The following is a 25,182-nucleotide window of genomic DNA, read 5'->3' as shown; positions in this document are numbered from 1 at the left end:
CCTGTCGCCTATTTTTGTAAATAAAGTTTTATTGGAACGCAGCCACGCCCATTCATTTATGTCTGGTCTGGGGCTGCTTTCTTGCAACAAGGGTGGAGTTGACTAGTTGCCACTGAGACCATCTGGCCTGCAAAACCTGAGATATTTACTACCTGGCCCTTTACAGAAGAAGTTCATCAACCTTTGTGATAATATGTTCAAAAAAATATGGAAAAATTACTCCCAGTTAGGATAAGGTTTTTAAAAGGAAGGCAGGCTATTTCCTGGAAGGTATAATGATAATTATATAAAGCAAAGGAAAGCGGGCATCGAAGAGACCAAAAATGTTAAGCGGCTGGGCTTGAGGAGGGTCGGGGCGATTTGCCTTCCCCCATCTGTGCGTTCCAGTCTAAAAGGACCTTACAGCCCTTCCCTAACAGAATAAAACGCACCGCATTTCACCCCTGCTTAGTTCGCGTCTCCGCCTCGCACGCCGCGGGGGTGACAGCTCAGCCCGGCCCCTCCCACGGGGGCGCTGGGGCCGAGAGGCAGAGGGCGCGGGCCAGTGTACCTTATGCTCGTCCCGCAGGTGGCTGTCCAGTTCCTCCGTGTGCTTGGTCTCGTAGTAGCAGAGCTGGCATTTGTAAGGTTTCAGTTCATTGTGCTTCTCTATGTGTTGCTGGAGGCTCTCGTCACTGGAGCAGGTGAAGGTACACTTATCGCAGCGGAAAACTACTCCCTGCAAGTATTTGGACAGTTTGGACCGGCACACTTCAATGGGGACCACGCGCTCTTCTGTGGAAACAAATTGGATAGAAAGACGGGAACGTTGACTGATGGAAAGCAGTGTCCCTTCTGGCGAGTATTAGGAGAAACTCACCCGTTCAGCGTGGCCAGTCCTTCTGGGTCCGTGAAGTGCACGCACATGCACACTGTCCCTCCCACAACCCCCAAATCAACGCGGTCCGCTGGTACCTGTGGGGGCTTTTAGGGCCAAAAGCTCTGCGCACTTCATACCCAGAATGGCCTATAAATAGGGATGAGCAGGCTGCAAAGTGCTGGCTAATTCCCGGGGGAGGTGATTAAAGGAGAAAAGAATGGAACTTTTACCAATAAGAATGATTATCAACAGCAACCATTATTAGCATGTCCTACTTCCTCAGCAAGTGGTATCTGGGCTGGATTTACAGATGTCTTTAAGGGGGAAGGAAACTTGACATTCTCTGAGCACTTATGTGCCACCACTGTGTACCTCCCTAGCAGCTCTATCTGCCTGGGGTTACTCCCATTTTTACAAATTAGTCAGGTGAGGAACCAAGCTTTTAAGTAACTCTCCAAAGGTCACAGCCTCTGTAACTGGCCCAGCTGAGATCCGCACGCCTGTCCCCCGAACGCAAATCCGTCATTTCCCACCATTTCCAATTCCATTCCTGTTTCCCCTTCCAAGATGTTCTCAAGGAGATACTTTTCCTTTTTTTTTTTTTAACCAAGGGAATCCCTAATCTAAGATCAAATCTGAAAACAAAGAAACCCAGACACTTTCATTCACAGAACCTCCAACTCGGAAGCGCTCACGCAGATGAAATGGCTGCAGGCAACATTCCGGGGGATATGGGGGTGGTGTGGGCGATATGGAGGATTTGCGCCTTTTCAGACAATCTGTAATCTGATTGTCACAAGGGAGAGAATAAAAGAGAGAGAGGATTTGGGTGCCTCTCCCGTTAACATACCAAATGCTGGAGGGCTGGAAGTGCGCGGGCTTGTTTATTCTGTACTCTCTCACCCTCGTGTTTAACTGCTCAAATTAAATTTCACACCAGTCTGCCCAGAGTATCGGCGCACGCGCCAGATATCCATAACTGGGATAAAATTAAAATCTGTGCTATTTATGCAAGGATCAAATATAGCGTGTGTTTTCATGCTGTGTCTGGATTTCAGAAGACTCCGAAAGTTTACAAATGGACGCACACAACATATACTTATATTATTTGGAAACAGCAATGTATTATTAACTCAGGAAAGCGCGATTTATTCTCAGAATCACTGAGGAGCAACATTTCCAGAGCATCAGTCTGTTTGCGCTGAAGCCACTCACTCAGGGAGCCCTCCCTTTGTCGGCGGGCTGTGCCTGGCCCCTGGGGAATTCTCCCCACCCAGCGGCAGCCTCAGCCCGCACATTCTCACCGCAGGGCGGCCACTGCCTTGGGAGTATTTGAATGCAGCGATTAATTGGCCAGCAAAATGCTGGGCAGAGGCAGTGCGGAAGCTGGGGTCTGCAGCGAACTCCCTGGAGCTCTAATGCATATGTTATTTTCCCTATACAAAGAATCAGTTGCTTATTTAGAAATATAAATATTTTTAAACCAAAGTAGAGCAGGCAGCTAAGAAACACATGATTATAATGGAATCCACACATTTTCTGAGAATAGCAAATGTTTTAACAGTCTTCTAACCATTCAGTGCCATGGTTTGGTGTAAACGGAAGGAAAAAATGCTCCGGCGTAAACTAACGAGCTTTAAGAAAGCCCGGGCTACGGCGTTCTACTCACTCCTCTAATTCAGGGTTTCTCAACAGTCGCACTACTGATATTTAGGTGCCAGATACAACATTTGCTGGGGGCGGGGGGGTTTCCTGTGCGTTGTAGGGTGTTTATCAGCGTCTCTGGTCCCTACCCACCAATGCCAGCAGCACTCCCTCCTCCCCAGTTTTGGCTACTGAAAATGCCTCCAGACAACTGCATCCTAAGGAGGTGCGATGGACTTGGGGTGAGACACCACTCCAAACCAAGTGCCAAGCAGCAGGTCGGGCTGCTCTGGGAAGACGTGCGGGGACACGAGCCGTGAGCAGTTGGCAAGAGACAGGGGTGCAGGCTGAACCAAGAGGACTGCCCCCCACACACTATCCTTCAGGAGTTCGCAACAAGTGTTGGCATGAACTTTTCTGGCACCTTCTTTGAGATGTGCATCCTCCCTTGCGTGCTCGCTCGCTCACTCGCTCTCTCTCTCTCTCTCTCTGCGCCTGATTTCTATTCTGTCATTTCTCCTGCTTCCATGTTCATTCTTTGGCTCCAGCCAGTCCCGTCTGCCCCAGTTTGCTGACCCCACTGGGGATGGGGAAGAGCTGCCTACGATCTTCCAGGTCAGGATACCTCCAACCCTGGAAGACAGTCATTCTGTCACCTCCCTGTCTTCCCTTCTCCCCTGGAAATGATCGGTTCTTTCAAACTTGTCTTTCGACAGGTCTCCTTTTCAATTCCTCTACCACTGTGGTAAGTTTTTTTTTTTTTTTTTTTTTTGCAGTTTCCAATTTCACGATGTGTGTCAAAGTGACCTTTATACAAAATCAGGAGCACTCAGAATAATCCCTGGGAGTCAAAATAATGCCAATTAACGTGAACGGCCACTCCCATTTACTAAGTCTCAAGCCTGGTTAGGCGTTCCCCCATCACGGCGACTTTTTACCGCATAACGCCCTGCAGAGTCAGTCTGATTACCTTCAGTGGAAGCTGAGAGTGTATCTGTTAAGCTACTGCCTCTAGCTCAGCACCAAGTTGTGGCCCGGGAGCCTGGGTCTCCGGCCCTTCGACATCATCCTTCTCCATCACTCCTGCGAACGACCCTCAGGGCGGCACATCCAAACCTTACGCAGTGCACTTACAAGCCTCTCATTCCTAATAGTTCAAGATTGCAAGAGCCATCAGTGTCTAAGGTGACCATTTCTATCTGAATTTCTTCCAAATATCTTCTGGATTTCAAAAAATGGTAACTTCCCTGCTTAACCTACTCAGAAAGGCAAGACTTCCCACTTCCAAACTAAGACACTGCCAGCATCTCAAGTCTCCTCCTTATGTGCATGTTCGTTTTAGAAAAAAGTTAACCTTTTTTTCCCTTTCCACAAACATGGCTGACACGACCAAGATAAAAAAACAAGACAGATTCTGCAAGGCGGGCGAATGACAGACAGCGTTTTCTGAATGAGGTTATTCATGTTCGAGGCGGGGGAAGGACATACAGCGAGGGACTGGAATGTTTCCAGGTTCGGCCTGAGCCGGTCTCAGCTACAGAAGCTCCGAGCTCTTCCTACGGGGGCAGCAACAACTGTGGGTCTTTCTTGACTTCACACCTCTCGAAATTACCTTGGGTAAGAAATCAAGGCCTGAATCACACTCATTGTGACTCAGCTTCCAGCACTGGCTGCATAAATATTATGACTTCACCCGTGCGACTCCAAGAGAGAACGTCTCTCATCTCCACATCCTCCAAAGATGCTCGGCGCTGCAGCTGGACATAAAACCCACGGGAGGCTGGGCCCTGGGGCAGCGCCAGGCGGAAGCTCGGGGGTGCTCGGGTCCAACCAGAGCCCGCAAGTGTGTGCCATCAAGCTCGTGTGGTGCTCGGGGGGAAAATCTGCAGAATTTCAACTACCGGGGGGTGGGGGTGGGGGTGGGGTCACTTCTGCTCAAAACCGTGCAAAAAACCACATCACCGTGAAGTCACCAAGTAAAAATCCTTCCTGAAAGGCCGATCACAGCACACGTGGGTTTCCTCCCCACCACGCGCCAGGCCTAAATGATTCAGGGAGAGATTTGGAAGTCATTCACTCCAATAAACTCTGAATGTAGATTATCATACAGGGCCAACACCCACTCTGGGCCAAACCCAAGATCCACCTGCTACTTCTCTCAGCCGAATGGGTGACAGGGGCTGAGTATTAGAAAGCCACCATCCCCAAATACAAGCATGACAGACACACATAAACGGAAACACAGCAGCTCCTGTAAGAAGTCTGACCTTCGCCAGGCTCCCATCCTCAAGCCAGAGAGAGCTGGGAACTGCATCTCTGACTCTTTATTTTTTCTTTTAAATCTTTATTATTATTCACTTTAATTAAAAAAACTTCCGGGGGGGGGGCAAGAAATAATTCGGTTTACTTGTTTATTTTAATGGAGGTACTGGGGGTTGAACCCAGGACCTCGTGCATGCTCTCCCCTCCCCCACCTCTAATTCTAACAGGCGTAAGTATTTGATGGATAAGAGACGAACAAGTAATTTCACCGAATAAAATTAAAGACTGTCTTGTCTCAGATTTTTTTTTTCTTTTCTCAAGAAAAATGATACTGATCAGATCAATAAGGGGAGATGAGTTCTGCTCCAAAAAGATACCTACCTGCAGGGGTCAGATAAATTCAGCGTTTGTCTCTGTGTTGAGGCTACAGGCTGGGAAACAGAAACTAAGTGAATATGCCAGCTGGAGAGCAGTCTCGGTGATTACACACCTCCCTGACTATGACAGCAATATTTGGCAAAATTGTTTCGTGTCGGTAATTTAATCCGTGCCTGATTTTTCAGGTCCATTCTAAGCATCCAAGGTACATCTAGGCAAAGCTGTGCAGGAGGCACTGTGCTTCCGGGGTGATAAAATTAATGGAAAGGGACTCCTGAAACTAATGATGTCCTCGCGCACTGTCACGCTTCCCACGGAAGTTCAAGCTCTTTCAGGGCGCAAACCTTGCCTGCCTCTTCATGGCTGTGTCCCTCAGGCTTGAGACACTGCTAGCCTGTGCTGGGTGCTCTATAAGTATTTGCTGCAGGAAAGAAAACCCACCAAAAGTCCTACCACCAACTTTCTCCTGGAAACAGAGGTCTCACGGCTTCAGCGTTCCAGGATTAAACCGGTCCAGTTGTGGCCAATCTCACCCAACGTGGATCTGACCTAAGTTCAGAGTTCCTCAGAGACATGGGTCTATAATCCCTGGCTTCAATCTTTGCTAAATTAGAATTCACCCGGTGTCTCCTCCACACCCGAGCATCCCATCTGTCTCCTGAGTAACGTTCCACTCCTGCGTTGGTACCTAAGCCTTCCTTCATTCGGCCGGAACATCCCTTTCCAACCTTGCCTCCTATTCAGTTCAGAACAGTTGAACTGCCTCCTCTGTCAACACATCTTGCTTCCACTCTCCTAAATTTGTTAAAAATTTTCCTCCCCACCAACAAGTGTCCCCCAGAAATGTCTGTCCACAAAGGACCCTCAGACCTCGTTGGGACACGGGGTCTCTGCAGATGTCGTTAGTCAAGATGAGGTCATACTGGGTTAGGGTGGGCATAAAACCTGGTGTCTTGGGAAGAGGAGAGGGCGCACGGACACACACTCAGAACAGAAGGCCGTGTGTGGACAGACGCAGAGACTGGGGGGAGGCAGCTACAAGGCAAAGGGGCACCAAGGAAAGTCGGGAGCCCCCAGAAGCTGAGAAGAGCCAAGGAAGGATTCTCCCCTCATGCCTTCAGAGGGAGCACCGCCCTGCGAACAGCTGGATTTCAAACTCCCAGGCTCCCAGATGGTAAGAGAACACATCTTTATTGTGTTAAGTCCCCCAGAAAACGAATACACCCCACCTTAAGTCTGCGCTGCCTGTTGAAACGTTACGGTGGCTCAGTCTGAAAGCCACCCGCCTCCAGCACTTTCCTTACCCCAAACAGAACTGTATCTGCCACTGTGAACATCCTTGACACTTGCCACTCACGGTCTTATCTCTACTTATGCACCCCTTCATCTCCTTGGGTCTCACATACCCCATCTGATCCAAAGAAGTCGGCTGGGCGTGGCATGTAACGAGCAAATAATGGATGTCTGCTGAATGCACGGGCAAACGGGGTGCTGTCGTCTGCCACGGCTAACATTACTCCACAGTCACTTCTCATTCAGACTTCCTGGGAGTGAAAAGGATTCTCTTTCCCCTCCTCATTTAAATTTGTCAATTTGTCTGGAGAAAAAGCTACGGAAACGCTATTCTTGCAAACAGTAGCTGGGTCTCACGGCCAGTTCAGAAGTTGGTTTTCTTGCCTTTCATTCCAAGCATTTTAACTGACGAAGGTCTCTGAAAGATCTTGGACCGCAGGCCCCAGAGAGCAAAGCTGTTTCTCCATCCACCGAGTAAGGAGGGCCCAGGTGCAGAAAGAGCCAAGTCTTGTTACTTTGAGCCCAGCCCCTACTTCAAGGCAGATACCCAACCCTGTCTCTTGACTTGTCGAGACCTGCTTCCCACCGAGCTGCCGTTCTGAGGGAGATGGACGCCAAAGCCAGGCCAGGGGCATGTGGCCGACACGGCTGTCCTGCAGCATCCTGCCGTCGGCGGTTCAGCGGTCCTCGTCCCTGACCTCCAGCCTCCAGATCATCCTGTCCTCAGACCCAGATGCCACAGCCACTAGAACGCTCCACGGAGTGACACCAGTCACCTTCCCAAGGGCAAGACAGTGATGCCTGCTGGGTATAAAGGCATGGGCTGGGGGGGCATGCAAGCCTGGGTTCAGATCCCAGCTTGTCACTTACTAGTCACGTAGCCCTGGGTAAGATGCTCAGTCTTCTGAACCTGTTTTTGCCCCCGTTATTAGGGATGACGGTAAGACCCACGACTTAGGGTTTTGTGAAAATTCCATAAAATGACTTATTGGAAAGCACTCAGTACAGCACCTGCTACCTAGTAAGTAGTCAGCAGTAGTAACCATGTTACTGCCTTGAACGTTGCCTTCATTACTACCAGTCCTCAAATGCTCCTATTCATTCCAGACTGTGCACTTTCTGACCCCGACAAGGACGGTATTTATATGCTCCAATGCGTCTTTTAATATAAACAATCTATAAATAAACAGAAGAGACTAAGTAACCAGTGACAGGCCAGTGCTGGGACCCCGGGACCAGGGTTGGCTCCTAGCTTCCCTGCTCACGGGCTGGGTGACTTTGGTTAAACTCCTTCAGCTCTCACGGGCCCGCGGGACTCACCCCTGGATTTATGGCCGGGACAACACTCCCTACATCATACATGGTCCCCTTCGGCTGAACCCACTGGAGAAACTCCTCCTGGGTTCCAGCATCTCAGATTCCTGAACATTTCCTGAACAAAATTCCAAATGTCCAGCAAACGCTCTCAATCCAATTGGTCCTGTTTTTGTCTCTCCCACAGGAGGCGGGGGTCCCAGGGTCAAGTCTGCGGCCAGCTGCCCAGAAATGCCCGGCAGACACCAAGCACCCCAAGTGCAGGGGAGCCTTCTCCAACTTTCAAGTGAACTTTCAACGGGTTTCTCCTTGTTCTGCCTTTGCCCCAATCTCTGCATTTGTTTCTTAATCCCACAGTTCTGCACGACTGTCTTAAATCCTTTGTGACATGACCACAAATAACTCCACTGAATCAAAGAAAAAGTCGTTTTTTTCCAGCTTCAAGCTTCATATACATAAAAGAGGACCACAGGAACGGGTATCACCCCTCCCAGCATGGTTGGAAGGTGCGGGACGGCGTGTGTGAGGCCCCGTGTCAGGTGTGACGTTCAAGGCTGTGTGCCAGGCCATAAGCGTTTCATACCTCTCTGCCTCCCCTTTCTTGAATTCTCAGCTCAGGGAGGGAAAGTCATGGAGCTCATCAGGCATCAAGGCTCTGATCCCACCAGGCAGCAACATGGGAAAGAGAGGGAACCCACTGCCCAAGTCAGGTCTCATTTTTCTGGGTGCTCGGCAGCTGCACGACTCATGGCCTTGCCCCAAGCAGTGAGGGGCCTGGAGTGCCTGACCCCTACCTAGGCCAGGGGACCAGAAGCCAGGTGACTGAGGCGGGACATCAGGAGGGACCACTCAGGCCAAGACTTGGGCCTAAACCTCCCACATGGACATCCCGACCCGTGGGCATCTCACGTCTCAGGGGCGTGCCAGGGGAGGAGGAGGGCTGAGGGAGCTGGATGTGGAGTCTCCCCGCAGTTTGCAGCCGATGTGGGTGAGATGTCACGCTGGCCAAAGGCAGTGGCTCTCAGGAAATGCTGGAAACTTTGAAAATGCGCCCCCATGCTAATATCCAGCATGTCAGAATGAGTGACATCTCAGCAGGACAGCAGAAGACACTCACTGCTTTTGAGATGCATGTGGTAAATACCGAACGGCTTTCCCAGGTTAGAGGCAAAAGAAGGAAGGCAGGCAGGAAGAGCAAGAGGAGGAGGGACAGACGGACAGAGGGAAGGAAGAAGAGATGGAAAGGTCAGGAGATGCAAGCAACAAGAGAGACTGGCAACGGGTACCCAAGTGATCTTTTTCCATCCACCCCTGGCTTGAATCTCTTCCGGACAAAGGCATTTTTACAGAAACATATTTTTCCTTCCAATGCAGAGGAGGCCTGTTTACCAGTGTTTTAATTGGCCAGCAGTAAATGCAACTCAAAGGAAAACAGAAAGTACCTAGAAGTCGTCTCCCAGATTATCAAAGGAAGCAACATTCTTGGAACACCCAGCATGCCTCCACATGGAACACACCAGACACTTCACATGCCATCTCAGAGGCATCGCCGACATCTCTTTTTACGGACGAGAGGTTAAAGGCAGGAGACTTTAAAACCAGAGTTTTAGCCCACAGCCTATGGGTTTTCTAATATTTATCAGGTCACTTTTCGTTCTGAGAATTTTTCTCTCTCCATCCATTTCAAGGGAAATTCCACATCCTGCTTTGGAAATCATCTTGGCCTTCCTTCGAGGAACAGCTGACAACCCCACTGCTCTTCGCCTTTTACGCGTCTTCACCCACCCACTCTGTTTCTCATTCACTCCTTCCTCAGCAAGGTCGTGATAACAGAGGATTCACAGACCAAAAATGCCTCACGCTGGGAAGCCCTGCAGAGGTGTTCACTGCAGAATCCGTCACCTCTGCCTCCCTCAGGGGGAGGAAACCCTCTCAGTGGGAAGACGTTTTTACCCTGCTGGCTGCCACTGGGATGGATCGCTATAATTTCTTGCAGGGAGAGGTGAGGAGTGAGGGCCCAGGGCAAGGGTGCAGCTGCCACCCCGAGACGGCTTCCCTGAGACGCCCCCTGTGCCACCCTCCCCCTGCGCCCCAAGAAGAATGATCTAGGATGGTTACCTCGGTGCAGCACGATGTGGTCAATCATGTTGCGTTTGTATTTGGTGTGATAGAGGCAGAGAGGACAGCGAAGATCTTTGGGGCCCTCCTCCGGGACCGCTGAATGCCCGGCTTCCACGTGCATAGTAAAAGCAGATCTGGGAGAGAGGTGGGGAGAGAGGCGATGAGTGTGACAAAGATCATCTCACTCACACCCCTGTGGCCGGCAACCCTACTGCAGAGACGCCCCAGTCCCAGGGACCAAAACCACGGCCGTTCATCGTGTTTGCTGACCCCGAGTTCCTCGGCCACTCGGGCACTAACTGAGCACTGTAACACAGTGGGAACCTCTTTTTGGAAAGTTTGCTACTTGTCTGGGTTCAGGGCCAAGTTTGAAAAGGAAGAGACAGACTCCTCCACTTTATTCTTGAAAACCAGAAGTTGCCTATCAAAAACAGAAAACAAAACCCCTACAAGAATATATTTCTCATCGCACTCGGAAGGAGAAGGGCTCTTTTAAACAAGCCGGGACGCCCCACCAACTGCCCCCGTGACTCTTCCCAGGTATGGGGGAGGACAGGTTGGTGAGGAAGACAGGATGGCTGACAATCATGTAAACGCCGCTGTACCAGCTCGAAGGCAGAGGGTACCACTGCCTCCCCCTCCATCCTCTTCAGAACTTCCAAATTTGCAAAGCCTCAGATGTCTCATAAAAATGAATGAAACCAAGAGTTGAACGGGCAAGGTCCCCATTTTAATAACCCACGTGCTTCTCTCTGGGGAAACACGTACACCTGTCGGCGGGCCCTTGTTATCTGGGTCCTTCTAGACGCCTCCCAGTTCTAAGGTCATATACATATTTATCTGAAAAACAGCTGAAGCACGTGAATAGTCGGAGATCTAACACAGTTTCCACCAAATCCCAGCAACTAAGATGTTGGTGGAAAAGAGACTTGTTTTTCTATCAGTTCACATTTTCTTTTGGGCACGAAGCCTACTCTCACCAGCCTCTCTGTGTGGAATCTGTATGCAGCACCGCAGTGACCGAGGCTCAGGCCAACTGCAACAGGAGCAAATGAAAACAGTTCTGTATCTGGAATATAGCACCTAATCTTATAGTATTACAATAGCTTTCTATCTATGATACAGTAACATTTATTAGTGTTCCCTTTGTGCCCAGCACTATGCTAAGCATTTTATGGCTTCACTTATGGTTCATTTACTCCTCACAAAAGCCCTACAAGATAGATACTATTATCATCTTTATTTTACAGATGAGGAACCAGAGACACAGAGAGGCTTAGTAACTTGTCCAAAGTCACACAGCAAGGAAGTGGCAAAGTTGGGATTCAAACCCAGGCAGTCAGGCTCCACATTCCACACTCATAACCATGAGCCTAAATGGTATCTCACAGGATGAGATTAAATCACAGGAGTTTAGATTAAAAATCAGGAAGCCCTCCATTCTTTGTCACACACAGGAGACAAGGTGGCTTCAGATCTCTTTCTAGATGGGGGACAACGTCTCTATGAGTGTTCAAGTTTAGTCCTCCCAGTGTGAAGTCTCGGTTCTTTGGGTCTTTCAATAGTATGGGCTTAAGGAATAAGAATTCTCTACAAGGGTAGCAGGGGCATCACTACTGCTGGGTGTGCTCTCTTGACTTTGACTTTGTTTTGTTTTCAAAGACAAAGTAAAAGGCAGGGGCTGGGGCGAGGGAGGGATAGTTCTCTAAAGGGGAAACACTCACTGCTTCATGTACCGGGTCAGGGAAACCCTCTGCTGGGATCTCATACTCCTCTGGTGCCCATTTGCTCTGATTTTCAAACTCATTTGTTCTGATACAGCTCTCCTTCCCTTCCACAAACCCCAAAAGCCGTTTTCTGAAACTAGCCTCTGCTGGTGAAGACTGGACCCTATGACTGCATCATCCCATGAGCAGGGCCTCCCTTGAGCGACGGATAGGGGAGTGTAAGGGAAGGGTGTGGTGAGGGGCGGAGCAGGCGCAGCCACCTTGTTTCTCAAGGCTGTTTGTTCTTCACGCCACTTACTTAAAGCCTGTGTAAAAGGAGCAGTCTTTGCACTTGAAGAGCTTCTTCCCACCATGCTTGTCCCTGTAATGGCGCCGGATGCTCTGGATGTAGCCAGAGGAGAATTCACAGAATTCGCAGTGAAGAACAGCTTCGGTTTTCTGCTCAGCGCCCCCTGAAGCCCCAGAAAGAGGCACGGGGCTAACACGGCTGTTGTTTCTCGCCAGGGCAGCGGACTGATAGTGGTTCAACTGCTGCTGAACATCTGGAGGCTCGGAGTAGGATGAGTCTGTGGACAGAGGAGGGAAAATGACACCAGACACGGAGAACACGGTGGAGGTTTGACGCCTGAGAACCCCTGACATTAGTTTTGAGTTTTTTTTTTTTTTTTTTTTAAAGGGGTCGGCTCTGATCCCAGCTTTCATCTTCATTCACATTCTACAGCACATCTCTGGGGAAAGGCAGGTAGGGAGGAAGTGTCACATCTTTTAATCTGACTTTGAGGGCTCACAGCATTTAAAAATAAAATTCTGAGGTTAAAGGTTTCAAAGTGAAGGAAGAAAGTAAACTGTTTTTTAAAGGAAACTGCAGTGGGGCAACAGGCTGCCACAGAACACCCGTCCCTGTAGGTGAGATAAATAAACCCACATAATGTACACAGGCGTCTCCACGAGAGAGGAAGTAGAAGATGGAATAGTATCTTCTCCTTGGCAGCCCAGAATTATTCAAGCCAACCAAAAAAAAAAAAAAAAAAGTCTTTAACAGAAATGCTCAAGCACATGGCACTCACAAATATAAAAATGTTTTATGCCTTCACTGTCAAACGATTTAAATTTTAAAATATAAAAATCCAAGAGTGTGCTCCAGGAATGGCTGTTTAAAGCTTAGTCAGCATTAAGATGGAGATTTATTCATAAATCCCACGAAAATGAAATTCCAAACAAGTTTCCCTGAAAGGTATTTGAAAGTTTGCAATTTGGAGGAAAAGCTCGGAAGGGACAGGCACAAATCTTAAGGCTGAGAAGCTCCGGTGGCATGTGGTGGAGAAATCAGATGTAGACAGGGAGGGTGGGAAAATCTGTTTCTTCTTTTAATAATAATTCTTAAAAAATTTTTTTAAAGAGGAGAGAAAGTAAAAGAAAGATCTTGAACCTCTTGCCAACACGCTGCTCTGAACGTCCAGGTTAGGAATTCGCCAACATCGTCCTGTAAAACCTACGGCTGCCCATGAATGACACAAATGGAGTCTGTGAATCCCACACAGATGAATTTCAGTGTAACTTTCCTTGAAATGAAAACAAAGGGCTCTTTTCTTAAGCCTTTCAAAAAGCAGGGGGGAAAACGGGACAGAAACGGTACCAGCCTCCTCCTGATTTGATGGACACTTAATTTTCCAAAGCATGATTCCCCCAGGCAGGACACGGAGAAGCTCTGTAAAACCCACATTTGATGAAACTAGTACCATCCATCCCGTCGGCCTCTTTGAAAAGCAAAACAGAAACAGAGCAGCGCCTCCTTTCTTGTGGGGCCACCTCCTGTCTTCAAAATACTGAAATCCCTTCCCTTCTTGTCTCCCTCCTCCCCCTCCTCAATTCGTATTCCTCAGGATTGAGAAAAAACCCCTTTGGAAATTGTAAACAAACCTGCCACACACACACAAATAAAACAAAAGGAAAACTTGAACAATGTCTCTGAGCCCCCATGGGTTCATTACCAGGTGTAAACTGAAGACAAAGGAAGAAAGGAATGACACAACTGAATTCATTTCACCCGAGTCCCTTTATCTCCGTTTTCTTTATTCCGCGACCCTCGCTGATGAACCCACTCAGGATCACAATAACACGACTGTCAACTTCTCATTCTCTCCTTCAATAGCAGGTTTGTTTACCATTTCATGGATTGTTCGAGATGTTTTCTGTGTAAGCTCTCAAGACTAGTTTCTGCTTAAAACCACACACACAATGAAGCATAGAGTGTGCTCTGCCCGCCTGGCTTGTTAACAGGGACTTGAGCCACGGGGTTGGCAGGGCCACGCCGGTACCCTGATCAGCCCTGGCCTCTCGGCACTGCTGGTCCTGGTTTGCCCTTAGCTCTGCAGGATAGAAATCCTGTGACCAATGAGGCCAAAGTCAGGTCCACAAACCTACCCCGAGACCAAAACAAAGGAACCAACCATTTCTCACTAAGCAGCCACAGCTCCCTCCAGGACCCACACTCGTCTCAGTGAGTCGCAAAGGTTGGCACGGATGCTGGTCGTCACCTTGGACACAAGGCACCTGACAGCTTCAATCCCTTATGACAAAATTGCAAAGTGGCTCCCAATCAGATGATAAGCCAGGGACATGTCCCCCTACCTTCCGCCACCCCCGACCTCACACATGCATGGCTCCCCCAAGGGACGTGAGTCTCCTTTGACTTAACACATTTTTCTTGTTTCTAGGCTCTATGGTCCATCCATCGCAAAAACACAAAGTCTAAGTTTTAACACCAGTGTGTCTATGTGATCTGAAACTGGAAGGAATAAAAATGCAAAACGTCGTGGGGAAAACATCCGAAGAAAGGAAAGCCCACCGCGCTTCTCGAAACGGCAGTGTGCAAAGAACAGCTGTATGAATCTGGGTCACAAAATCCCTTTTTCTCCTGGGTCAAATCAGATGGACCGATCTACTTACAAAAATAAGCCAAGCCCATTGCTCAGGATCCATCTGTAATAATGCCCGCATTACGACTTTTTGGGTCTTCTGAGTGTTCTTTTCCTCTCTGATGCCAAGACACACTCTTCCTCTCTCTCACGTGGAGTTTGTGAATAATGCACGATTTTAGCACCTCGGGCACTGAAGCGACAAAGCCATGAGTGTGTATGATTCCACCGATCCGAAAAAAGCCCACTTGCTGAGCTACATAAAATCCCAGTTTGCTCACGAGGCATAGCCAGACGAGCAGAAGAGGGAGGTTTGGTGCCCAGGTTAGAAAGACAAACAGATTGTCAGCGGTGAAGGACATGTCACATAAGTTAAAAATCATCATTAAGACTATTTTCTTTCATTCCAAGCGTAAGGAAAGTCAAACCCTTCTGTGCTTGGACAGCGTGACTTGCGGCCACGGGGATGTACGGCAGCTGAAACACAGGGGTGTGACTCCAGAGGGAAACTCGGTGCCAGACGGTGGGTCACACAAGTTACATCCTTACCATGTGTGTGGCCAAGAGGACCTACAATGGAACCAGCAGCAAAGAGGGTGTTGGTCCATCCATTCCTAACCCATCCCCGAGACGTGTATTCTAAGAAAAGAGTGTCATTCTCTGACTTGGGACTTTGTATCTGTGCAAAGTTTTGGAAATTAAACTATGATTTATAACTGCAGCCATGAAATAAAGTTATACATCACTATGTTTGTAAATTGTGTGTAATAAGAGAATGATTTTGTAAAGGCAGGATCACCCTAGAACTTCAGCGCGGATGGTCACAGCACTTCTCTGCATGGGTTTGGAAGTTGTTGAACAGGCAGCAATGAATTCTCACGACTGCAGTGTACGGTGTCGGTGCTCATCCACATTTTGCCAACGGGGTAGCTGAGGCTGAGAATGGTGGGCCAGGAGGCAGAGGTGGGCTCTGCACAGAGATCTGTCTGACTCTAAAATCTGAGTCTCGTCTTTTAGGCATCTGTACTCAATGGGCTGACCTCTGGGGTCCCGTGATGCAAGCCAGAAGAACAAGAAAAGGACATCTGAGTGTTCCATCGGCAATAAACTCACAGCAGAGAGGAGAGAGCGAAGGTGACAGAAAGGCTGAAATAGTTGAGAACGTAACAGCAGAACCGATAGAAATGATAACAGAGAGAAAATACCATTACACTGGATACAGAAGAAAACACTAAAATAATCATTTCAGATCGAATGGGGAAAAAATCATCAACAAAGATTCCTGGGAAAGAAAAAGAATATCCACAATTTCAAAATGCTTTATAAAAACAACAACAAAAAGGGGACCACACAGGAGACGATTCCACAAACGTGCCGCACAGGTAAGCACTGCAAATACGGAGAACGGGATACGTGCCGCCCACTTGGCTTTAGTTAGACGCTTGATCAGTTACTTGCAAATAACAAGATGCTAAGGTTTGTCACAGGGGACAGGAAGGCTATGCGAATGCAGATGGGAGATGGGCGCATTTGGGTGGCTCTTGGACAGTTCAGGGCTCCCACCAGGGAGAGGGAGTTCCAGAGGAGCCCTCCTACCCCTCTCATTCAGTCCTGTTCCTGGAGAAATAGGAAATTTCTGCCTCCCATTCCACCTCCCCAGGATACCAGCCAAAGCCAGGTAAGCATCAGTTCACAGGTTTTTTTTTTTCTTTTTCTTTTTTCTCCAGAAATTAGCCAGCCCAGAAACAATCGCAGGAAATCTGATTTTACAGCAAACGACAGATAAGTGAACTCTGGGAGAACAATGATACACGACGGCATGAAGCCCTCCTGAACGTTCTCATTCTACACACACTTGGTCAGCACCTCTTAGTGCCAGGCCGCGTGTAGGCTCCAGGGACTCGGAGTCAAAGCCAGTGTGAGGGGTGCCTTCTGGGTGCGCAGATCTCACAGGGGAGACAGCAGAGTAGCCGGTGGTTACGAAAACACAGGTCTGCTCCACACTGAACAAGCGTGCTCCGCGGACCGAAGGAGTAAAAGAGGCGAAGAGAACAAATGAATAGTAACAGGAGAGTTTAACTACTGCAAGATTAGGGAAGACACGCAGAAGAGTTCGAAGCAACTGGGCAGGAAACTGGGGGGGGGGGGGCTGTGCAGGGCAGCCCCCTTCTGCGCTGAGTGACCCAGAGAGGGAGCTATCCAGGAGGATCAAGTCTCAATTTTCTGCTGCTCCATCCACAGAGAGGGTGAGAGTGAAGGTGGAAAGTCCCTTGGTGCCAGCAACCCCACTGAATGATATCTGAGCTAGATTTTCCTGCAGACTTGGGGGAGAGGCTCTGCGATCAGGGTAAGTCCGGGGAGAAAAGAAAAGACAAAAGGATTTTGGGCAGGTGGCCAGGGGGGCAAATGGTTAAATTACCTCCATTCATTCAGCAAACATCTGTTGAGCATTTAAGCCAATGGGAGACCCTGTCCTGGGATAGGAGGACATGGGCCCTGCCCTTCGGCAACTGTGTCAGACCTACATGTAAATAACTGACGGGGCGGGGATAGCCCAGTGGTAGAGCACTGGCTTAGCATGCACAAGGCCCTGGGTTCAATCTCCAGTACCTCCATTAAAGAATAAATAAGTAAATAAATCTAATCCCCCCCACCACAAAAAAAAAAAGAAAATTTTTTTTTAGAAATAGAAAATTTAAAAAAAACTGTGATACACTGCAAAAAAAAAAAAAAAAGTCTTAAAGAGGCGCCTATCTCTAAAGACCTAGCGGAGAAGACAAAGCCAGCAGTACTTGGTGACTGATGATGTGGAAGTGAGAGAGTGGATGGAGGATGTCCAGGGAACCTTGAGTTCCATTAATAAATGTAATCAGCACGAGCCTGTGTGTTAACTAATGAGATCAACACCAGACACGGAGATGCCTAAATGTTCAGTTCACCACCCGCCACCTTACATCATAAATAGAAATTAAACACTGCGTTCTTATCACAATGAAAAACCAAAGTGACTTAATTCCTACAGGAAAAAGAAATGAAGATCAGGGGATGAGTCTGAGCAGAAAAATATGTACATCAGAGGGTGTGGTAGATTGCGTAAGGAAGGATTTGAAATCTTCCAGTTCCAAAATAGCACAGAAAGTTCACAATAATGCATAGATTGTCATTTTCTCCAGAAAAGCGGGGGATTTAGCAACTAAAAGTGAGTAGTGTAAGAAATCAGAAATATAATATTACCTGTAGATAATTTAACAACAAATATTGAAAATATCCAAAGTATGGGGGCTGAAGGCTAGAACCCAAATATGCTGGAAATATACCCCATTATTTCTAGAAAATTTGAGAAAAGCACACCAACAATGACAAGAGAGTGGCTAAAGACGTACTTTAGTTAAAAGGCAGGAAGCTTTTGGAATGACATCAACTTCTCTCCTACAATGGCTAATAAACTTAGGCAAAGGGCAAAAATAGTCCAAGTATTTCCACATAGGTGATAGTGACCCAAGGATCTGTGGGATGAGACAGAATCCTCCTGCTTATCACTGAGCTTCGACAGGATCTGAGTCTTCCTCTAAAGCTGAAAAACTTTATGTCTGATGGACTCAAACTCAACACGCTGCAAATGGACCCCATCTCTGCCCGCTCGTCTCCTTTGGTGTTCCCGATGTTGGGGAACGGCTCACCGCTTCGTTCAAGCTCAGGCTGTGAGATTCCTCCGTCAGTCTGTCAGGCGTTTCCTGTGGCAGCACATTTCACCAGGCACCATGTCCCAGAGACACATCATGACTCACCTCCAATCAACCTCCTCTCCAGGTCCCCGCCTTCCTTTCCCATTGTTCACCCAGGCCCCCGTATTCCATACAGACAACTCTTAACAGCCTCCGAGTTGGTACTCTAGTTTGGCCAGCATACCTGTCATCGGCATATAACATATATAACTTACACCATTATGATATGATTGTGCCCCAGTGCTCCAGGATAAAGTCTATTCCTTAGTTTGGTACATAAGATTTGCAGTCTGGTCTCAGCCTGTATTTCCAGTCTCACCTTTAGCCAATTCCCGATTCCTTGCACATTCTACGTATTTCATCTTTGGGAGTCCTTGATCGAGGGCTACCCTGGTGCTCTTCCTCTTCTTCTTGCCTAGTGAACTCCCACCCATCCTTCAAAACCCAGCAGAAATGTCACCTACTCTCTGAAGATTTCCCCCAACAAACCAGACAGAACCCTGCTCTCCTCTGTGCTTTGCCAACACACACACACACACACACACACACACACACACATCATGATTATCATCCTGATCTTATTACACCCGACACTTTCAAGTTCTCTTAAGCAACCTCCACCCACAAATTTGGCCAGATCAATGCCTCTGACCTTAAAACACCCCATGGCAACAAAGTCTGGGCTGGAGGTGTGGGGCACTCTTGCCCACCCATTTCTGCTTCCAGCAGTGGAGTTAATGCTAAGAAGAACCAACTGTATTTGCTCTCAAACTTTTTTGTACCCATTCTATTTATACTTATTACTGAGCTTATTCAGTTTAATTGCTATTAACCTAAAAAGGTAAAAGATGGTATAAAATTTGCCATTTTTATGAAGCTCCATTAAATGCTTTGTAAAGATCTGATAAAGTTAAGTCGCTAAAAAAAATTATTGTCAAATTACATTTTGGCAGGACCAACTATAAAAGATGGAGGGGGGCATAAAAATCTAGGACTTTGCTCTAAGACTGTTCCACAAATGTCTAAATTATTACCTCACTTAAAAGAAGCTGGAAGTGGAAGTAGCATGTGGTACATTGTGGGTGACTGTGGTTTGTACAAGAGAGAAAATGAGGGACTCCAACCAAAGGACCGCAGACCCAAATCCAGAAGCTCGAGCCTACAGCACAATACTGGTGAACGAATGCATTTTTAGTGAAAATAAAATGCTTAAGGCACTTAAAAAAGGATTCCCTGCAGTAAAAAAAAGTTTCAAATATATAGAACTAAGAAATGAGGTCACGATTATATCAAATAAGAGTTTCTAGTATATCTATGTATATGTTGACCACCCCCCACTTTATATTAATTCAGAAAAGATTTATTGAAAGGATTCTATGTGCCAAGCACTTCTGAGCACTTGGGATATGTTGGTGGAAAAACACCAGCAAGGATGCTTTCCCTTGTGGGGCTTACTTTTTAGATTGATGGGAACAGCATCTTATGTGCTTTTATAGCCAGACACTCATGGTCCCTTCATACAGGTACTTAAGAAAAAGTCTGCTGGCCTGAATTTATGAACAACTGTCTTAAATTCAATCCTGTACGTTTGCTTGTCTGTCCATCCGTCTACCTACCTATTTATCGTTTTAAGTTACAAAGACTGTATGTACCACAGAGCCAAGATGACTGACCAGAGAGTCAAGATGATTCACAGATTCAAGAGCATTCCTTCATTTTAAAGATGTCTTAGGTTCTATCTGAATTCCTTTGAAACTCAATTGAACTCCCTCTCTTCCCCAAGATACCTGCTGTTCACTCTGTGCTGTTAACAGGGAGCAGAATTTGGCAGCCAGAAGACCACCATCGACTGCAAATCACCTACACGACTTTCCAAGTATTTCTTTGGCAAACCTCAAAAAGGTTCTTTAGCTGGAACACTGGGTCAGGCCAAAGGAAAACTGTATTAGAAACTAAGCATTAGGGCACAAGGCATTTCAAGTCCTTCTGGTCAGTGTCTGAAGAGGAACATAAATCTCAAGAGGCAGCCACGTTCTTTTATTTCCTTCTTTTGATTCTGCCTTGAAAATCTGCAGGCCAAGGACTCCGGCACCTCCTTGTCTTCTCTCATCAGCAGAGTTCCCTGGCCTGGATGCACACAATTATGATACAATGGCCCCTGGACAATGGAGGCTGGATGACTATATATAGGAATTCTGGGCTTGGTTGTCATGGAGGTGAACGGAAAAACAAACGCCTAATCCTGAAAATAAGGCTGAGGCCAAACTTGAAGGAAACACACACTGAAAACTTCCTGTCATTCTGATGAGTGAAAACAAAACCTTGAAATATGATCAGGGGGGAAAAACCAAACCAAAACAAAAAGTTTGTCTTCCAAATGACAAAAACACAGCAAAATAAAAAAGGGCCACCTTCTCTTTTTGAGATTTAGTGTCCCATTTCCCTCAGTTCACTGAAAGGGTCTCTCACGAGCCTTACTTTGCCTGAAGCATCATGTTCTCATTTTCTATTTTTGGGGGAATCCAGGCAAGTCTGACCTAAGACAAAGATTTCTGGACTTGCAACTCACGAGGTCCTATAATCAGGGAGAAGCCCCTTTGTTTCTCTTATTTTCCCCCAATGGCATCACCATCCACCGAGTCAATGAAATCACAACAAATCCTTGATTTATGTCATTTCTCTCTTTCATTCTCTACAGTCAGTGAGTTCAAAAAAAAGCCATATTGGTTCAACCTCCTGAAACATTCATGTCTGTGATCCCCTCACTGTCCCACTGTCGCAGCTTCTGCTCTGGCCCTCTGGTCAACTTCCACTGCAAAATCTTCTTAACTGGCTTTCTATTTTCAAGTTTCTTCTCGTGCTAAGGTCCCTTTCTTTACTGAAAGCAAATATGATCAAGGAATTCACCCATCCCTTCTTAGAGAGTAAAACATCCAAACACTGCAGGTTGGTGCCCAGCCCGCCTTCATCATCCCAGAACCACTCCACTCCACACCCACACCCTCCCTACTCAGCGTTCACTGCCAGCCACAAGGAAGGTTCCTCACATTCACTCTGTGTGCTTTTTCTTTCTTTTTTCACTGCTTCTTTGTACGTTCTTCCAATATCCTTCCTCTGCTTCTCAGCCAGGCAAACTCTTATCATCTTTCAAAACTGAACTCAGTTCAAATTTACCATCACTATGAGGGTCTTGCTTGATCCTTCTAGATACACTTGTTCAATTCTCCCTTTGGGATCCTCTGCTAGTACTCAACATGCTGCATGGAGATGAATTTATCTTGCCTCCACCAGACAATAATCTCTTTGCAAGTAATATATCCATCCATCCATCCATCTACCCATCCATAACTTTTTAAAAAGTTCATTACCTCCCAGAACTTGGTTCAGGGCCTGGCCCCAAAACAGGTGTTCAATAAACATGTTCTAAAGAACCAAAAAGAGTTCAAACTTCAAAAAGTGCTCTGGAAAACACAGATTTCAAAGGAAAATCCAAATAACCAAATGCCACTCTCTCTTTGAACACTGAATTAACAGAGTCGTTCCATTGAACCACTGATCCACTTTTACCAAAACAAGCCTGGGTCTTTTTTAATTACCTGGAGAATGGCTTCTGGAACATCTGAGAATTTGAATGGCATGAAACTTATAATGCATGGCCACCCCAAGAAGCCACAGGCATAATTTCTGGTTTTCAGCCTAAATCAGCAATAAGTCTGAACTCAGAAACAGATCATGTCAGGACAACTGGGATTCACTTTAGATAATTTTGTGTGCAGCTCTCTCCTGTTTTGCACCCACTGGTATGCACAGATGTTTGAAAAATGCACAAGTGTAATAGGTACCATGTATTTAAACTACCTTCTCACTGGGTAAAGTGTTTTACCAATTTTCCTCCATCACAGATGCACCCTCATCCCAGATATGAAGTGAAGACCATTCACTTTGTGTAAGAACTTGCGGCAGCTCAGAAATGCAGGGATGGCTTCGTGTCACCCCGCCAGTCAATGGAGAAACAGGAACATGCCCTGGGGCTTCTGCACGCCCCAGTTTTGAAAAGAGGTTCTTTTTCTGCCACGGCCATCCGCAAGCATCGAAGGTACTCCTTCTGTACTAAAGAGGTATCTGTAAACTCGAAGTGTGTGTTCTCAAAAACCCTTCTTGAAACCGGCTGGAAGTTTGTAGGCAAACAAAATGAACATGTGCCCAAGGAGCCTCTTTCTAATGTTTTTCGGGAGGGAACTCTGGGTGGCATCTGCCGCTGTTAATTGGGAAGGTCTTACAATACCAAATGCATATCTCACCTGGGACTCTTTTGAATGGCGTGATGAGGAAGTATTGTCTCCTGCTGCTCGTTTAGATCGGACAGACGTCTTTTCCACGCTGAGAAATCCAATGAACAACGCGGAGGACAAAAGCCTCTTTGTATCAGCGACTTGGCCTCAACGGTCGAGAGCTTGCTAGCAACTTCTGATGGTATTTAGAGCTCCCGGGCCGTGGGCCAGGCCACTGTGTTTCCTCCTCAAGCCCTGACCGGAGGGAAGATACCCACTGACTTCAAGGCGTCGGTCACAATGTAGAGCCTGCAACGAACCGCGCGGGGAGAGCCCGCACAGGGAACGGAGGCAGAGATTTCTCCAAAGCTTAGCGAATCGACAGGAAAGAACGCATCTGAGTCTAAGCATATATATTTAGATACACGTAGCTCTACGTGAAGATATGGAAATCAGGTGAGAAAGGCGATGGCTGAGCGAGAACAGGAGCGAGCAGCCACACTTCAAAGCACACAGTTATTCTAAAATTGTCCCCCAGCAGCGGGAGTCTCTGAACCAGCACACCCAGTGGGCTTCTTACCCTTTTCTTTTTTTTCTTCCCCTTTTCTTTTTTTTCTTCCCCTTTTCTTTTCACCTGTTCCCATGCAGTGTAAGAAAATCCTGGCTCCGGGTTCAGCTCTATTTTGAATCACCATGAAAGCTGTAGTGTTCTGCTCTCAGGAAAGACACTCTCCCACCCACTCCAGACTCACCCCCAGGAATATCGCTGGTGATGCCGGGCTCAGGTGTAGGGGGTCTGCCTCCAAGAAGCAGAGGGATCAGTGAGACCCAAGTTCACTTTTTAACTGGCTGAGCGGCTAGAGGTCTAGCAAGCGCGTCAGGGGCTTTTCCACTAAGTCTCTCGCTGATCTTCACCACGACCTTATGAAATGGGACGTGTTACTTCCCATTTTACAGATGGGGAAACCAAGGGAGCACCCGGGAAGCAGACAACTTGTCAGCTACCCAGAGCACGCACGCGAGCCTCCTCGTAGCCCTGTGGGGACTCTCAGTTAAACAGACCCCTGGTTCCTCATTTTATGACATGGAGACGGTGACACTGGCACCTTCATAGGGCGCCGTGGAGAACAGAGGAGAGTAGTGTGTGAAGGACAGTGCCTGGCACCGGGTCTCAGCTCCACAGCAATTCAAGTCTACATTGTATATTTTGGGCTAAATTATAACTTGCCTTTTAGTGTTTATGGAGTGTTTTCTATACATAGCCTCCACTGGACTGCAGGATGGAGTGCAACGGGCACCTCTTACACAGCTCTCAACAGATGTGACGGACAGGCATCCCAGCTCCTGGCACGTGGTGGGTGTTCGGCAGCTAGCTCTGGGCTGATCGATTCTGGGCACGGCCAACTGCACTGCCCTTTCTGGCAACAACCTGCTGGCTTACTCTGTGGGTGAGGAGAGCTGCCATGGGGAGGGGACTGATCGTGGGGTGCTTGGATTCAGCTCAAAGGCAGGGCTCCACCCGAATAATGCAACAACTCACCCCCGTTTTGTGAGATAACAATGCGCACAGGATGGTCACAGATCAATTTGCTACAAAAAGGCACAGCAGAGCAAATGTAATTCCCAAACTTCAGAGACTTTCTTGGCAACCATTCTGGGGGTCTATTTCCTTTCAAGTTTTTTCAACATCCCCTCCAGCTTGGAGCAAGGTCCCTGGGTATCCAGCTGGTGGGAGTGGTAATCGTCCCCATCATCAATGGTCCTCTCCCGAACCCCACTACCCGACACTGCACGCTGGCCTCTTCCCCGTTACCTTGTTTCCACTCTCGACAGCACTTCTCACCATCTGATCCACACTCCGATGTACCAGTCAGTGGGTTGGCTCTCCCCTCTATCTATGAAGGGTTTTATCTCAAACTTCTTACCTTGTGTGGATGTTTGGATTTTGTTTCATAAGCAGTGAGGGCATCTAAGCTTTTGGGGGGAACTTCTGGCTCAGCTGGGCACGGAGTGTCTGCCCAAGACTCAACACAAGAAATGTAAGGGTCTGTGCCAAGAAGCAGCGCTGCCACCGTATGACCATGTGCTTCGGTGTTTTGAGGGTCGTGGCCAGTGGGACGTACCATGAACGTCAACACCTGAAGACTAGATTCACTCACTTCAATGGCTCATTTGAGGGCCCACGCATGCTAGGGAATCTGCCACGCTCTGGGGGCTCAGAAATAACACGGTGGCCTCTGCCTCCAAGAAGCTGATGGTCCGCGGGAGATGGAAAGACAGACGGCTCCAGCAGTGGGATGGGCGCTCTGACACTAAAGAGAGCTCAGAGAGGTAGAGGCACAGGAAGGAGGCCCGGCGGCCAGACAGGGAGAGACGGGAGGACTTCTGGAGGTGGCAGATTCAAGTTTTCAAGGAGGAGTCAGAATTCGCCCAGTGAATGGCGTAACGAGGCAGCTGGGTGAAAGGAAGTGGAGAAGGACGTTCCAGGAAGAAGGGCCGGCAAGGCCTGGAGTGTGACAGCAGGACGGTGCGGACGGGGCTGCAGAGCGGGACAGAGGCAGGATGAAGGGGTGAGGAGCGACCCCGGAGAGGAAGGTGGGGTCACAGAAAGGTGGAGCAAACATCAGCTCTCCACGCTGAGTTTGGAATCTTCCAGAGGCCCAGCAGCCA

The 25,182-nt window shown here is 47.8% G+C and overlaps 1 protein-coding gene across 9 annotated transcripts in view; it reads right to left on the bottom strand.

Annotated features, from left to right (window-relative positions):
* The window catches only part of ZNF462 (zinc finger protein 462), a 132,011-nt gene that overhangs the window by 21,209 nt on the left and 85,620 nt on the right, over positions 1–25,182 (bottom strand). For 8 of the 9 annotated variants that reach the window (XR_010382769.1, XM_064490373.1, XM_064490377.1 and 5 more), the window contains exons 8-10: positions 11,897–12,164; positions 9,869–10,005; positions 551–774 (exon numbers count right to left, since the gene is read on the bottom strand). Coding sequence is in view for 8 of the 9 variants with exons in the window: in XM_064490373.1 (XP_064346443.1) it covers positions 551–774; positions 9,869–10,005; positions 11,897–12,164 (629 nt within the window). In the remaining variant the exon portion in view is untranslated. Of the gene's footprint in view, positions 1–550; positions 775–9,868; positions 10,006–11,896; positions 12,165–25,182 lie in introns of those variants that run through there. The other variant, XM_064490379.1, reaches the window with a different exon arrangement.

Source organism: Camelus dromedarius, chromosome 10, assembly GCF_036321535.1.
Source record: "Camelus dromedarius isolate mCamDro1 chromosome 10, mCamDro1.pat, whole genome shotgun sequence".
Taxonomy (NCBI): domain Eukaryota; kingdom Metazoa; phylum Chordata; class Mammalia; order Artiodactyla; family Camelidae; genus Camelus; species Camelus dromedarius.
This window is presented reverse-complemented; position numbering and strand designations above follow the sequence as displayed.